At 58.6% G+C, this 15,172-nt stretch overlaps 1 protein-coding gene across 2 annotated transcripts in view; it reads left to right on the forward strand.

Annotated features, from left to right (window-relative positions):
- Positions 1-15,172, forward strand: part of DOT1L (DOT1 like histone lysine methyltransferase) — a 70,416-nt gene that overhangs the window by 17,837 nt on the left and 37,407 nt on the right. For both annotated transcript variants that reach the window (XM_030935654.1, XM_010374862.2), the window contains exons 3-7: positions 6,216-6,290; positions 9,688-9,751; positions 10,967-11,195; positions 13,712-13,806; positions 14,210-14,272. In XM_030935654.1, coding sequence (XP_030791514.1) covers positions 6,216-6,290; positions 9,688-9,751; positions 10,967-11,195; positions 13,712-13,806; positions 14,210-14,272 — 526 coding nt within the window. The remainder of the gene's footprint in view (positions 1-6,215; positions 6,291-9,687; positions 9,752-10,966; positions 11,196-13,711; positions 13,807-14,209; positions 14,273-15,172) is intronic.

Genomic DNA, 15,172 nt, shown 5'->3' on the forward strand with positions numbered 1-15,172 from the left:
TTGCACTGCCTTCCTCTGTCTCCTTGTCAGTCTCCCCACTGTGGATTTTGGGCTGACCTTCACCCTCACCTGCCTTTGACGGCCTCCTGTGTCTGCCCCATGGGTACAGAGAGGAGCGTTCCGGGGGTGACTTGGATGGGCAGGAGGAGGAGGCCATGCCGTCCTCGTGAGCTCCAGCCTGGGCTCCAGGGTCTGCAGCGACAGTGCAGGGAGGCCCTCCGGGTGCCTCTCTGCTGCCCACTGGGAAGCTGCCCATGGTGGCCGGCATTCTGCCTGTCTCAGGTGCTCAGGGTCAGAACCCTCATTGTGTGGACCTGCAGGGAGGCCACATGTGTCCATGTGGCCCTGGCGTCTTGCTGGGCTGTTCCTTGGCATGCTGGGTGTGAGGACACCGCCTGTGCACACGCCCAGCATCTGCCCAGGCCTGCAGCTGCCACAAGGGCCACGCCGAGCTGCTCTTGGCCGGTGGCTTTGTGCCAGGCCCTGGCTCCTGAGGACTGTGGTTCACTGTTGGGGCCCGGCAGCCCCTCCCTGGCCAGGGTGTTTGAGGATTCAGTAAAATCGTTTGTGTAGGTTGGCCAGGGTGGGCCTGACCCAGGGCCTGTGCTTAGAACGTGGGATCTGGTTTTTTTTAATGTCATGATCTGTGGACCAGGCAGTGGAGTAGGGGCCCCTTTGTTCTTCGTAAAAGAATCCTGGTGTTATGGTTGGAGGGAGGGCTCTGGATCAGGCAGCTGGGCCCCAGCCCAGCCCCCGCCCAGCCCCAGCCCCAGCCCCAGCCCAGCTGCAGCATGCTCCTGGCAGCCGGCCGCCTCTCTCTGCCTGGGTTTCTCTTACTGCAGCCAGGGGCCAAGACTGTGCTGGCGTGGGCCTCTGTGGGTGCTCCTCACATAGGGCCCTGCAGTCTTTTTAAGGACGCTTAAGCCGTGTGCGCTGGCTCACGTCTGTAATCCCAGCACTTTGGAAGGCTGAGGCAGGGAGATCACTTGAAGCCAGGAGTTCGAGACCAGCCTGGGCAACCTGACGAAACCCTGTCTTTACTAAAAAAATACAAATATTAGCCGGATGTGATGGCGGGTGCCTGTAGTCTCAGCTAGTTGGCTGAGGCAGGCGAATAGCTTGAACCCAGGAGGTGGAGGTTGCAGTGACCCAAGATGGTGCCACTGCACTCCAACCTGGGTGATAAGAGTGAGACTCCATTGCAAATAAATAAATAAATAAGAATGTGCAGCTGGGCATGGTGGCTCGTGCCTGGACTCCCAGCACTTGGGGAGGCTGGGAGCGTTGATCATTTGAATCTAGGAGCTGGAGATTGGCCGGGCAACATAATGAGACCCCGTGTCTACAAGAAAGTAAAAAATTAGCTGGGCATGGTGGTGCATGCCTGTAGTCCCAGCTGCTTGGGGGGCTGAGGTGGGAGGATCACTTGAGCCCAGGAGGATCACTTGAGACCAGTGGCACTGTGATTGTGCCACCACCCACCAGCCAGGCAACAGAGTGAGACCCTGTCTCAAAAAACAAAACCCAAACAAGAAAGAGTGCTCCAGTGCTGTGGCTTCCCCAGGTCAGTGTTGTCTGTGCAGGTTCTGCCAGTGATGCCCAGACGTAGTCTCTCTGGGTTAGGGTCTTGGTGCAGCAGGTGTGGAAGCCCCCCTGTGACCAGGCTCTTGCTGGTGGGTCTCGAGGTGCTCAGGCAGCAGGTGAGTTGCATCTGCTCCCCATGGGAAGTGGCCCGCACAGGCTTCTGGGGTCAGAGGAGACCCCAGGCCCCCGGATCTCAGGCAGTGACGGTGAGGGTGCCTCGCCGAGGAGACCCCGGGCCCCTGGATCTCAGGTGGTGATGGTGAGGTTGCCTGTCTGGCTGCATGCTCTCCTTCTGTAGGGCTCGGAGCTGACTGTCTTTTTTTTTTGGAGACGGAGTCTGGCTCTGTCGCCCAGGCTGGAGTGCAGTGGCCGGATCTCAGCTCACTGCAAGCTCCGCCTCCCGGGTTTACGCCATTCTCCTGCCTCAGCCTCCCGAGTAGCTGGGACTACAGGCGCCCGCCACCTCGCCTGGCTAGTTTTTTTGTATTTTTTAAATGGAGACGGGGTTTCACTGTGTTAGCCAGGATGGTCTCGATCTCCTGACCTCGTGATCCGCCCGCCTCGGCCTCCCAAAGTGCTGGGATTACAGGTTTGAGCCACCGCGCCCGGCCGGAGCTGACTGTCTTGTTTGAACCTTGTGTGTTTTCTGGGGAGTGCATCTGGAGCTTAAGTGTTGTAGGGAGCAGGGGTCCAGGCACAGGGGTGCGCACCAACACCTGGGCATCCGTGGTGTAGGCAGAGGCCTCGAAACTCAGACCCCCTGGAGAGGCTGCTTTCTGCTATGCGTCCCCAGCACATGACCAGGGTTCTCACGGTGTGACGCTGCACAGACCTTTTCTGTCTCACTTCCCCCAGAAACATTGATGACTTTCTTACACAGCAAACACCATTCAGTCCCCATACGGCCAGTGTCCCAAGCATGTCCTCCCACCGTGTTGTTTTTTTGGGTCAGAGTCTCGCTCCGCTGCTCAGGCTCGGGTGCAGTGGCGCCATCTCAGCTCACTGCAGCTTCCACCTCCTGGGTGCAAGCAATTCTCCTGCCTCAGCCTCCCAAGTAGCAGGGATTACAGGTGTTTGCAGCCACGCCCAGCTAACTTTTGTATTTTTAGTAGAGATGGGATTTTGCCATGTTGGCCAGGCTGGTCTCAAACTCCTGGCCTCAAGTGATCCAGCCCCCTCGGCCTCCCGAAGTGCGGGGAGGGCTGTTGTTTAAAGATGGTTTGGCTGTCCCAGGCTCTCCTCGTTTGGATGTCCACTTGAGAATCAGCCCCTCCATTTCTCCAGAAAAGCCAGGTGGGCTTTTTCTAGAAATTGGTTTGAGCCTACAGTTCAGTTTGGGGAAAGGGGTGTTTAAACAATGTCACTTCCAGGTATTCCTGTTTCGGTGCTTTTTTTTTTTTTTGCGAGGCGGAGTCTCGCTTTCTGACCCAGGCTGGAGTACGGTGGCATGATCTCGGCTCACTGCAACCTCCATCTTCCAGGTTCAAGCAATTCTTCTTCCTCAGCCTTCCAAGTAGCTGGGATTACAGGTGCCCACCACCACGTCTGGCAAATTTTTGTATTTTTAGTAGAGACGGCGTTTCACCATGTTGATCAGGCTGGTCTCGAACTCCTGACCTCGTGATCCACCCGCCTCAGCCTCCCAAAGCACTGGGATTACAGATGTGAGCCACTGCGCTTGGCCTTTGATGCTTTTTTATGTGGCATTTTGACAATCCTTTGCTGCCAGTATGTATAAAGACTGCTCCCTTTTGTCTGGCGGCCTTGCCTGTGCTGAGCTCTGGCGGCGTCCACACATATCCCTTAGCGTGCTCTGTGGCGCAGAACCACGGGACTGAGTGAACGCCATACGGCTGCTCCTTTCAGGCTGCTTGCTGCTTGAGTGTTTTTCTTGCCAAGTTGCTCTGGCCAGGACCTCCTGGACGATGTGATGAGAAGTAACTGCAGACGGCCTTGCTCACGTCAATCTCGGGGGCCTCACTCAGTGCCTGGGGCTTTTCGTGATCTGCGTCGTGGGGTCCCCTGCCGGTGTCGTCCAGGTGTGCAGGTGTTGACCAGGCTGGGGAGGGGTGACGAGAGGCACCAATAATCGCAGAGGGCAGGTACTGCAGCCCTTCTGACAGGATGCTGTGTCTCTCAGTGTGGAGGGGTCTCGGGGGCACCTGAACCTGAGGTTGGGTCCTGGCCAGCTGGTTGGAGTCTGTGGCCGGGTAGGGACTTGGTGTGGGGTGGGGGCAATGAAGCTGCTCTCAGAGTTCCGGAAAGCTGCCAGCTGGACTTAGCAGGTCGAGAGGAGTGAGGAGCAGAGGCCGAACCCCCATCCCTCCCTGTTCCCTCCTGCAGACCCGCAGGCCAGGTGGCTGGGGAAGGTGGGCCTGCTGCTGTCACAGTGGCTCGGTGACTGATCCCATGCCGTTTTCAAGTAGAAGGTGTGCTCTTCCACCTCTTGTGGGTACTGTCCTGATGCACCAAATGCCATCCTGCATGCTTTCCCACCTGCCCACGTGGGGCTGCTCAGATCTCTGTCCTGGTTCCTTTGGTGAATTGCAGTGACTAATTTTAGAGTGAAGCAGCGTTTCCTCCCCGGGAGGTGCCGCGCGTGGTTGTGAGGTGCCACTGTCCAGTTCCCTCACGTTTTTAAGGGATTGTGGGGTGTGTTGGTAGGGGATGTTGGTCGGCTGTTTCCTTTCTTGTCCTTTCTTTCCAGCCCTTTGTGTCTCTATGGTTTTGGTGTCAGGATGATGCTGGCTGCATAAAAACTGAAAAAGTTTCTGTAGGTTTAGTGTTGTGTCTTGTCAGTGTGTGATGGAATTCACCAGTGAAGCCGTCAGGGCCTGGAGCCATCTCTAGGAAGTGAACTCTGACAGGTGTAGAGCTGCGGAGCTGTTGTTTCTTCTGTGTCGGTTTCGGTCATTTGTTTCCCTCGGGGGATGTTTCATTGCGGCTGTTGGATTTGTTGGTATACCATTTTCTTTTGTTTTTATTGTGGAGACAGTCTCGCTCTGTCACCCAGGCTGGAGTGAAGTGGCGCGATCTTGGCTCACTGCAGCTTCAACCTCCTAGGTTGAAGTGATTCTCCTGCCCCAGCCTCCCAAGTGCCAGGGACTACAGGCATGAACTACCACACCTGGCTCCGTTTTCTTAGTATCCCTGATTCTCCTCTTACTGTCTGTAAGTTCTGCAGGGATGATGCCCCTTTCATGATTGGGTCTTTTTTTTTTTGAGATGGAGTCTCACTCTGTTGCCCAGGCTGGAGTGCAAGGGCATGATCTCGGCTCACTGCAACCTCCGCCTCCTGGGTTCAGGCAGTTCTGCCTCAGCCTCCCAAGTAGCTGGGACTACAGGCATGTGCCACCACACCTGGCTAATTTTGTATTTTTAGTACAGGTGGGGTTTCACCATGTTGGCCAGGCTGCTCGTGAACTCCTGACCACAGATGATCCACCCGCCTCGGCCTCCCACAGTGCTGGGATGACAGGCGAGAGCCACTGCGCCTGGCCTTCATGATCGTTTTCAATATGGTATCAGGATCCAAGTGAGGTCAAAGAGTTTTCATGGGCTGGTTTGTTTCCGTCTCTTCATCTATGGCCCCCTCAGCCTCATTTTTCCTGGCAGTGTTTGTTGATGAAGCTCTGCTGTATTTTGAGATTAGTTAAATCTTCAAATTCCAGTTGGCTTTATTTTATTTATTTATTTATTTTTGAGATGGAGGTTTTGCTTTTGGTGCCCAGGCTGGAGTGCGGTGGCGCGATCTCAGCTCACTGCAACCTCCACCTCCCAGGTTCAAGCGATTCTCTTGCCTCAGCCTCCTGAGTAGCTGAGATTACAGGCATGCAACAGCATGCCTGGCTAATTTTGTATATTTAGTGGAGATGGAGTTTCTTCATGTTGGTCAGGCTGGTCTCAAACTCCTGACCTCGTGATCTACCCACCTTGGCCTCCCAAAGTGCTGAGGTTACAGGCATGAGCCACCACACCTGGCACCAGTTGACTTTAGTTTCTAGTCGATCGGTTGCTTTTTGAGCTCTGATGTGGCCAGTGGGTCCCTAGACCAGCCCTGTAGCGGGTGCGTTCACTTAGCTCCCCAGAGCCACCGGTATGTGGCCTGGAAGCCATGTGAAATCAGTGTGCTTCAGTAACAGCTTCATGGTGCACATCATAGCCTTAGTTTTGAAGTCACGCCTCCCTTCTCTCTCCACTCTGAGTGGAGTGGTAGGGATGTTTGTTTTCTGTTGGAGAGGATGCAGTGTTTAAGAACATGCTGGTAATGCTCAAGATTTTCACGCCTGTAATCCCAGCGCTGTGGGAGGCTGAGGTGGGCAGGATTGCTTCAGATCAGGAGTTGGAGACCAGCCTGGCCAACATGGCCTAACCCCGTCTCTAATAAAAATACAAAAATTAGCTGGGCGTGGTGCCGGGTGCCTGTAATTCCAGCTACTCGGGAGGCTGAGGCAGGAGAATCACTTGAACCCGGGAGGTGGAGGTTGCAGTGAACCAAAATCACAACAGTGCACTCCAGCCTGGGTGACAGAGCGAGACTCTGTCACAAAAACGAACAAACAAACAAAAAGACAAAAAACAAAACCAAAAAAACCAAACCCCTCCTGATCGTTTCTGCTGCTGTGTTTCAGATGGGTGTGTGAAGAAATCCCGGATCTCAAGCTCGCTATGGAGAATTACGTTTTAATTGACTATGACACCAAAAGGTAAGCAGAGTCCTGCCCAGCCACTCCGCTCTGAGGACAGACTTGGCTCTTGGGGAGGACAGGAGGACGCATCCTATAATTAGCTCTTCTTAGATGGTGCGAGCTGATCTGAAATTTCCTTTTAGAGTTGGCCGTGGCCACCATAAAGTTATTTTGGTAGGAAATGTTTATCAACTCTTGGCAAAGGCTGTCAGAGGCTGGACAGAATTGGAAACTCCGGTTGTGGAAAGTGGGATTGGCATGTGTGGAGTCAGCCTGCGCTAGTGATGGCTCTTTTTATAGCGGGCGGCTGACAGGCCAGAAGTCCGAGTTCCTGCCTGAGGCTGCTGGGAGGGCCTGGGCGACTTTAGGCTCCTTGGCAGCTCTGCTTAGATCTCAGTTGGGTTTAGTTAGTCCCTCTGTCTCCAGCCCTGTGGCTGTTAGCAGTTTTGCCCTGGCAGCTTCTGGGTCTTGGAGGAGGGTCTTGTGGGTGGAGAGGGGCAGGGCTGTCTCTGGAATGCTTGCTTGGAAGTGTTTTGTTTTTCTTTGAGAAGGAAGACATTCCAGGCTGACGCCTTTTTCAGCTCTTGGGAGTCTGAAATCAACAGAGTAGTCCTCCGTCAAGGGCTATGCTGTTGTGAGCTTAGGTGAGCCCCTCTCCACAGAGAGTCAAGCCTAGAGGGCCCTGGCGCCCTCCCAGGCTGAGCACATGGCTGCACTTGACCTGGCTCTCCGGCCTCGGGGGCGTGTGGGAGGGGCTCCTGTGTCTGTGGTCAGCGGTCTCAGCCTCAGTAAGCCTCGAGATCCTGTGCCCCTCCCTTAAGCCCTGCCCATTCCCTGGTCAGCACCCTGGTACCCCACAAGCAGACAAGCTCGTTGCTGGCAGGGTCCTCCATGCCGACCCGCTGCCGTGGATTTCACACCACCTGCTCCGCAAGTCCGGGCCTCTCGCCATCCCTCATCAGGCGTGATGGTGTGCTGGGCCTTCCCTGGTTTAGTATAAAGGGTGTGATGCAGCGTGCAGATAAACAGCCGCATGGCAGGGTCCACAGGGAGGGGCCTGCAGGGCCCTGCACAGAGCTATGTCTCCGTGGAGTTGGGGTGCACTCACCCCAAAGCTCTTTGCACCCTGTGCTTTCGGGTTTTCACGGAGGCTTCTTGGAGACTTGCTTGATGATTGCCTCCATCTCTCGCTAAGCTTCTTACTGCAGCTTGGACCTACACAAAAGATGCTCCCATCACCTAGAAGTTCCCAGTGATCAGGAGCTTTATGAGGAACCGGAGGCCCCTCGTGTGGGTGGGTGTTGTTGGGCTGAGCCGTTTCATATTAACCTGGGGCGCTTATGGTGCCTCACTTGTGTGTGGCCAGCGTCTGCCTTGGCTCTGAGCAGCGAGCGTGTCAGACGCTGTGCTCACGGCGCCCCTGCACGTGGGTGTGTGGCGTCCTTCCCCTTCGCGTGGGATGGGCTTAGCCAAGGCTGGAAGGACGTCAGGGACAGGCTGGGCAGGGGGTAATCGTTGGAGCTGGGAGGACCACCCGAGGGACCGAGCCATCAGGGCTTCAGGCCAAGGACAGCCCAGCTCCTCTGAGCACCTGCATTTGCACATCCTGCCAGGGAAGGGTCTCTTCCCGGGAGTATGCAGAGATGATTTTGGGAGGGTCTGGTTGTCAGGGTTGAAGGCGGCGTGTAGAAGTGAAAACACAGGAAGGGCCAGCACTGCTCCCCGGAGCTGTGGGGAAGGCGGGAGGCAGCAGGCTGGCTCTGTTGGATCATCCGGCCCTGGCCAGATGCTGCTCATGGACCGAGGCCCACACGGTGCCTGCTGGCCCTTCACACCAGCTGGGCTACCTCCGCCCCTGTGTCCTTCGTCCTCCGGGTGATCCAGGTTCTGTGTGGCTGTGCTCCCGGGGCTGTCAGCTGGCTTTTGTTCTTAGTGTTTGCTGCTCTTAAGTTCTCTTGCTTTATCCCCTGCAGCTGCTGCTTAAGGAAAGCGTGAACCTGGCCTTTGGAGCACAGGTTTTCCTATGAGGAACGGAAAGTGTGAACCTGGGGCACACACTGCCCAGGTGAACTCAGGGCTGCCCGGGCGAGGCAGGAAGAGCATGAGGCTGGGGCTGGGGCGGGAGCAGGGGTCTGATTGCGCAGCCACGTCTCGGAGCATCTGCCAGGCTCTTGGGGTTGCCCTTGGGAGGAAGCTGCCTGCGTGCACGTGGAGGCGGCGGAGGAAGGAGGCGGAGGAAAGTCCCAGCCGCGCCCCGCCCCCTGCACAGGTGCAGGTCCCCTCGGTGCTGGGGACTGGATTGTTCTCTGGCGGGGGCTGTCCTGGGCACTGCAGGGTGCCGAGCAGGGTCCCTGTCTCCATCTGTTGCTTGCCTCGCCATGTTCCTGGGGTCCCCGGTGAGAGCCACTGTGTGTGACAGTGAGGTTACCCCTCCTCCTCCTGTCTCTTGGTCTGCTCTGGACACCTGAAGTGGTGGAACAGATGCTGTCGTCCACATTTTGCCAGTGCGTCCAACAGGCTTGGAAGATGAGCAAGTTATCCCAGGTCGAGACTGGACAGATGAGGCCAGGCAGACCCTGCAGCAGGCCTGCCCCCACCCTGGAAGCCCCTCTGAGCCTGGGCCTGGGCGTGGCCTGTGTTTCTTGTGGCTCACATGCCCCACAGACCGTGGGCGCTCCCTGGAGCACAGGTGGCCCCTGCTGCCCGGTTGGCCCTGCCCTGGATGCTGTTGGGCGCAGGCAGTTAGGTAATGAAGGACGGCCCTGTGGCTAGGGCTGAGCGGGGCAGAGCTGCTGCCGGGGGACTGAGTCTCACGGTGGACCTTGCTGTGCCACGTCTGACGTGACACACTGCGGACGTGTGAGTGAGTCGGAGCTTTTGAAGGACACGTGCACAGAGCAGTGTGGGCGTGGGTGGGGCACCCTCCTTCTGCAGTGCTCCCTCCTCCTGCACCTGCCCAGTCAGAGGCCCAGTGATCCCTGGGACCCCAGCCATTCACCTACCTCTGGCGATGGTGGCTGTCCCCAGCCAGGGCAAGGAAGACCCTCTTGGCCTGCCCCAGGGGTCCCTGCTGTTGGGCCGGCCTCAGTCCCCCTCGAGCCCTCTTTCTCTCCTCACGCCTCCAGCACACCTGGACCTCGGCTTTGTGTGGGGAACCTGGGCAGGTCTAGACTGCCTCAGGGCTCAGTGCTTTCCTGCACCGGACTCTCGGCCGGCCTCCTCGCCTGTGCGTCAAACCTGAAATCTCCATCAGGGTGGAAAGTGAGGCTTCTGCCAGAGGGGTCTTGGCCAGCTGGCTAGTGGCTGTCCAGGCAGAGACCACACCCTGGAGCCTGCCCTGTCCGTGTGCTGTCCCCTCCTATGCATGCGGCTCGCTCTGGCCCGTGTGACCAGGGCCTTCCCTTGCCTTTTTCAGCTTCGAGAGCATGCAGAGGCTCTGCGACAAGTACAACCGCGCCATCGATAGCATCCACCAGCTGGTAGGTGGCTTGCCCTGCCCAGGCGGTCAGTAGTAGTGCTAGGCTCCCAGAGCCCTTACGTCACCACCTTGTGGCACAGGGCTTCCCTTAGAGCCCCCAGGGATTGGAACGTGTAGCATGGGGGGACCATGGTCTGTGGATGAGTAGTGTGGGGTCTGCTGAGGCTGGGCTCTGTCCTCGTGGGTCATGCCACTGCGTGCTGTGGCCATGTGCCAACGCAGAGCTGTCCGTGGTTTGTGTGCTGAGGCAGGGCCCTGAGGGTTGTGGTGTCTGCACATGCCTCTGCAACCCTGGGTGTGTGCCCGCGGGCCCCAGCAGAGGTGGGTCCCTGTCCTCCCCAGGCTGTGTGAATACTGGCCTTCCCCTTGTACCTCCCCCACAACCGCCTGCCTTCATCAGGCTGGATGCTGGCCTGGGCTGCACCCTTGGGCACCCCGGTCCTGCCGTGTCTCGTGAGGCTTTCCTCACACAGGACGGGGGACACAGCGAGCTGGGGTGTAGCAGGGAGGGGACCGTGCTGCTTCCCATGTTCTAGAAGGCGCCGGGGGCCCCTGGGGCATGAGGGCAGGGAAGCTCTTTCTTGAAGGTCTTGCTGTGGAGGGAGTCCTGCTGGGGGCGGCATGGGCTCACTCAGCCCTCCTGAGTGGGGCTGGGCTGCGCCACCCCATGAGCCTGCCACCCTGCCCTGGCTTCCCCTCACCACGTGCATGCAGCTCTGAGGGCCCTGAGAACTGAGCTGGCCGGGGCGAGAGGGGACCACCTCAGCCTGCTGCAGGCGGTGGGAAGGAAGGCGGGGTTCCAGGTGGTTGAGTCAGATGAGGTGTGGTAGTCTCAAGGCTTTCACTGGGGCTCGGGGCACCTGATGGGGGTCCCTTGGTATCAGCGCCCCCACCCTGCCACCTCGGCCCAGAGGAGGGATGGTGGTCTCGGTGGTCTTGCCGGTGAGGAGAGAGGCCTGTGGTGGGAGGAGGAGCCTCCTGGGACCCCTCTGAGATGGGGCTTGTCTCTGGGGATGCTGCTTTGCTGCTTGTAGGAAATGGGGCTGGGTTGGAAACCAACCTGGGAACCTGGCGGCCACCCCACAGGGGGACGAGAGGCCCTGCAGCCGGCTCCCTGCTTCTGCTGGGAAAGGGCCTAGGTCTCAGGGGTGGAGGGGCTGGGCAGCCTGTAGCCGTACAGTTTATGTGACATGGCCAGGCCACCCTCCGTCTGCAGTGGAAGGGCACCACGCAGCCCATGAAGCTGAACACGCGGCCGTCCACCGGGCTCCTGCGCCATATCCTGCAGCAGGTCTACAACCACTCGGTGACTGACCCCGAGAAGCTCAACAACTACGAGCCCTTCTCCCCGGAGGTGTACGGGGAGACCTCCTTCGACCTGGTGGCCCAAATGATCGACGAGATCAAGATGACCGACGACGACCTGTTTGTGGACTTGGGGAGCGGTGAGTGTCGTCCGCCACGCCCGGCTGCTGTGCACTTCCAGGCCACACGCTCTGTGCCTGACCCACACCTGCTTGGAGAAGAGTTTAACGGGACTCGCGATGTTGGCGTGGAGGGCGCTTCCTTTTCCCGGCCCTTCTGTCCCGTTGTGGGTCCGTTCCTTTCCCCAGCCCTGACCTTCCCCAGAGCCCGGGGCTCTACCCAGAGGGGAGAAATCGCAGGAACCCAGTTGTTCCAGACCAGGCCCATCCTTCCAGGTGCCCAGAGACTCTGCTTTTCCCCTGCTTCCCACCAGCTGGGGAGCTAGACCTGTGCCCCTCTGTTGCTCACTCCCAGAAGCTGCCACTCGCTAGCATGGGCCCCAGCCCAGTCCCCACCCACACTACAGCCTACTGCGGTCCTTCTCTGGGCACATCTGCTCCCTTTGCAGAGGCTGGAAAGGTCCCATGCAGAGGAAAACCCCAGGTCCCTGGGCTCATGGAGGCCCTCTCGCCTTCCCTGCATCCCCAGCCTCCCTCAGTACCCCTGCGTCTGGGCCATGCCCTGCCCCTCCCAGGTTGGGGCTCAGGGTGGCCTCGGTGAGTCCCCACAGACCACCTCCCACCTGCTGGCATTCTTTCAGCCTCTCCCTGCACTCAGAGTCTGACAGGCGACAGGCTCTGCTTGGGAGGTGTCATCTCCTCTCAACCACGGTCAGGGCCCCTTGAGACCAGGCCCCAGGTGTAGGTTCCCGGCCCTGTCTTGAGCCCCGGCACGGCCTGGCTCTTCAGCCCCGGCGTGGCCTGGCCGAGGCATAGATGAGCGGTCCGCTCAGGAACAACCTCATCAGCCTGACTTGTTCTTGATGGGACCACCCCATCCAGGCAGGGCTGACGGGGCCACCAGCCGACAAGGGTCAGACGGCGGAGGCCCCTTCTCCACAGTGTGTACACTGTCTCTGGGCTTCTTGGACCTCGATGGACATGTGAACCTTGTGCCTGCAGGCGTGCGAGCCCCACATCTGCCCCACTCCACAGTCCTGGCTTTGATGTGGGGGAGGGGCCCCGAGGGCAGGGACCAAGAGGACTTTGCACAGACCAGGTGTGGCGGCTCACGCCTGTCATCTTAGCGCTTGGAAGGCTGAAATGGGAGGATTGCTTGAGGCCAGGAGTTCAAGACCAGGCTGGTCAGCATAGCAAGACCCCATCTCTGTTTACTTATTTAAATTTATTTCCAAATTTTAAAAATGCAATAAAAAGAATGTATATTGGCTGGGTGTGGTGGCTCACGCCTGTAATCCCAGCACTATGGGAGGCCAAGGCGGGCGGAGCTGAGCTCCTGAGGTCAGGAGTTCGAGACCAGCCTGGCCAACATGATGAAACCTCTTCTCTACTCAAAGTACAAAAATTAGCTGGGTGTGGTGGCACATGCCTGTAATCCCAGCTACTCAGGAGGCTGAGGCAGGAGAATTGCTTGAACTTTGGAGGCGGAGGTTGTGGTGAGCTGAGATCACATCATTGTACTCTGGCCTGGGTGACAGAGTGAGACTCCGTCTCAAAAAAAAAAAAGGCATATCTGGCTGGGATCAGTGGCTCCTGCCTGTAATCCCAGTGCTTTGGGTGGCTGAGGTGGGAGGATTGCTTGAGCCCAAGAGATTGAGGCTGCAGTGAGCCAGGATCTCACCACTTACAGTCCAGCCTAGGCGACAGAATCAGACCCTGTCTCAAAAACAAAAAATTAAAAAGGCTTATATGTTTTAGGTGACGGCCTAGCACTTGCTGGCCCGGCTCTGGGCCCCTGTCCCTGTGTGCTTCTCTTCCCGCTGGTGTGGTGGTGGCAGTCTGTGCCTGCTGTGGTTGCGCCGTGGTTCATTCCCCGGAGCGCAGAGCTGCCTAACCGGAGGAGAGGCGGCTTGACACCCCCAGTGTGTGCTGCTGCCTCCGCCCTCCTGACGCTGGCACATCTGCAGCCCCCGTTCCCTCCTTCTCCCTTAGAGCTGGGGGTTGCTGGGTTGTGTGCTGATGCTGTGAAACCGCGGCGGCTGGGAGACTGTCCTGACTGCAGGGGCTCCTTACTGCCTCTCCCACCCCACATCGAGTCTCAGTCCAGTCCTGCTCATGAGCCTTCCTGGGGTGCGGTGAGATTTCATCAGCCAGGTTGCTGCGTGTCTGTGTGGTGGTGACGCGGGGATAATTTGAGGTGGACGGGAGCCTTTCCAGACCTGCCAAGTCTTGGGCAGCCCTGTCTGAACAGTGAACACCACATAGGGACTTTAGACTCAAAATGAATTCTGGTTTCGGGGGCCACCAAGTGATGTCCATGGATGACACGTTGTGATGATCGTCCCCTCGTGGGGGCTCCACTGGGGGCCTGGTCTCACCCTGAGTGACCTTGGAGCATCGGATATGTGTGGAGACTTGTGGCCTCCCCTGTGGGTCTTCATGGCTGCATCCTTGTGGCCTCTGTCTCCGAGGCTGGCATGGCCTCCCGGGTGGCATCTGAACGCTGTGTGGTATCTGATGGATCTCTCTGATCACAGGTGTGGGCCAGGTCGTGCTCCAGGTTGCCGCTGCCACCAACTGCAAACATCACTATGGCGTCGAGAAAGCAGACATCCCGGCCAAGTATGCGGAGGTGAGCAGGTCTGGGGGCCGGGGTGTGTTGGAGGCAGGGGACCATCAGAGAAAGTGATGCCCTGGGTGCCTCCACCCCACTGCTGTGGGACTTCCGAGTCTGGGCGGCGTTCTTTCCAGGCCCAAGACGTCTTAGCTGCCTGCAGGGTGTGCCTGTGAATAGGGTGCCCGCATGCCCTCATGGCCCATCACAGGCCGGCCCTCCAGGCCTGCCCAAGCGCTGCGGGGGCGTCTCTGAGCCTGTTTCACAGCACGTGCCACAAGCGAGGCGGGAGGTGCTCAGCTCCACCTCATGGCACAGCCCTCTGAGAAGTGGGGTGTTTTGGGTGGCCTGCCCAGGCGGGCGCATTGAGGCCCCGCTGCCCTGAGAGTTTGTAATGGGCGTTTGGTTTCTTTCCTTCCAGACCATGGACCGCGAGTTCAGGAAGTGGATGAAATGGTATGGAAAAAAGCATGCAGAATACACAGTGAGTGCCATCGCTCCGCCCTGGCTCCCATCGCCGGCCCCATCCCCGCTCCCACCCTCCTCTTAGCCCCTCCTTTCTTGCCAATGTTGGCACATGGCTTTTGGCACATGGCATGCCCCCTGGAGTCCCCTCTGGTTCTCATAGGGCTGCCTGGGCGTGGCCTCTGAGCCCGCAGCAGGTGCCTCTGTTGGCACTGTCCCTCCCATCCTCTGTGACATGGCTTCTGTTCCTCGGCAGCGTGCGGTGCACAGAGGCAGTTCAGGGAACGGGCTCGGGGCTCCACGGAACGGAGGCCTGTGGGACAGGCTGGGTTCTGGGCTGGCTGCAGCGTCCGTGGGGTGTCATCCCTCACCGGGGACAGCCTTGTTTGGACGGGTTCCTGGTCCTCAGCGCCGTGTTCTTCATGACAAGCCGGCAACCTCGGGGTGGGCAGTGTTCTCTCCCGCCCTGTCGTGATGCGGTCTGAAGTGCTCCTCCCATGTACCCTGTGGATGGCGCTGCGTGTGGATGGCGCCGCATGTGGCTGTCCCTGTGGGGTGTACACTCCCCTCGAAGGCTGAGTGGCAGTGGGATGGGAGTGGGCGTGGGAAGGGGATGCTCTTTAGGGAGCAGGAAGGACGGTTTTCCTGACCCAGGTCAGGTGATTACTGGGCCACAGCTTTCAGGAGTAGCTGCCGCTCCTGCATCCTCCCCGGACTCCTTCCCACCCCGTGCTAAGTCCTTAGACACCAGGCTCCACCCTGGTCCACACACAGGCCTGCAGAGCTGGGTCCTTCCTTGACCTGTGCTGTCCTCCTCCCAGTCCCAGCTGCCCAGGCACTCACCTGTGGTGGAGTCTGACGGCGCTTGGGGCCCATCGGCTCTGCCTCCCAGCAACGTCTCAGACCTGCGGACTCCATC

Source organism: Rhinopithecus roxellana, chromosome 8, assembly GCF_007565055.1.
Source record: "Rhinopithecus roxellana isolate Shanxi Qingling chromosome 8, ASM756505v1, whole genome shotgun sequence".
In the NCBI taxonomy this organism is placed as follows: Eukaryota; Metazoa; Chordata; class Mammalia; order Primates; family Cercopithecidae; genus Rhinopithecus; species Rhinopithecus roxellana.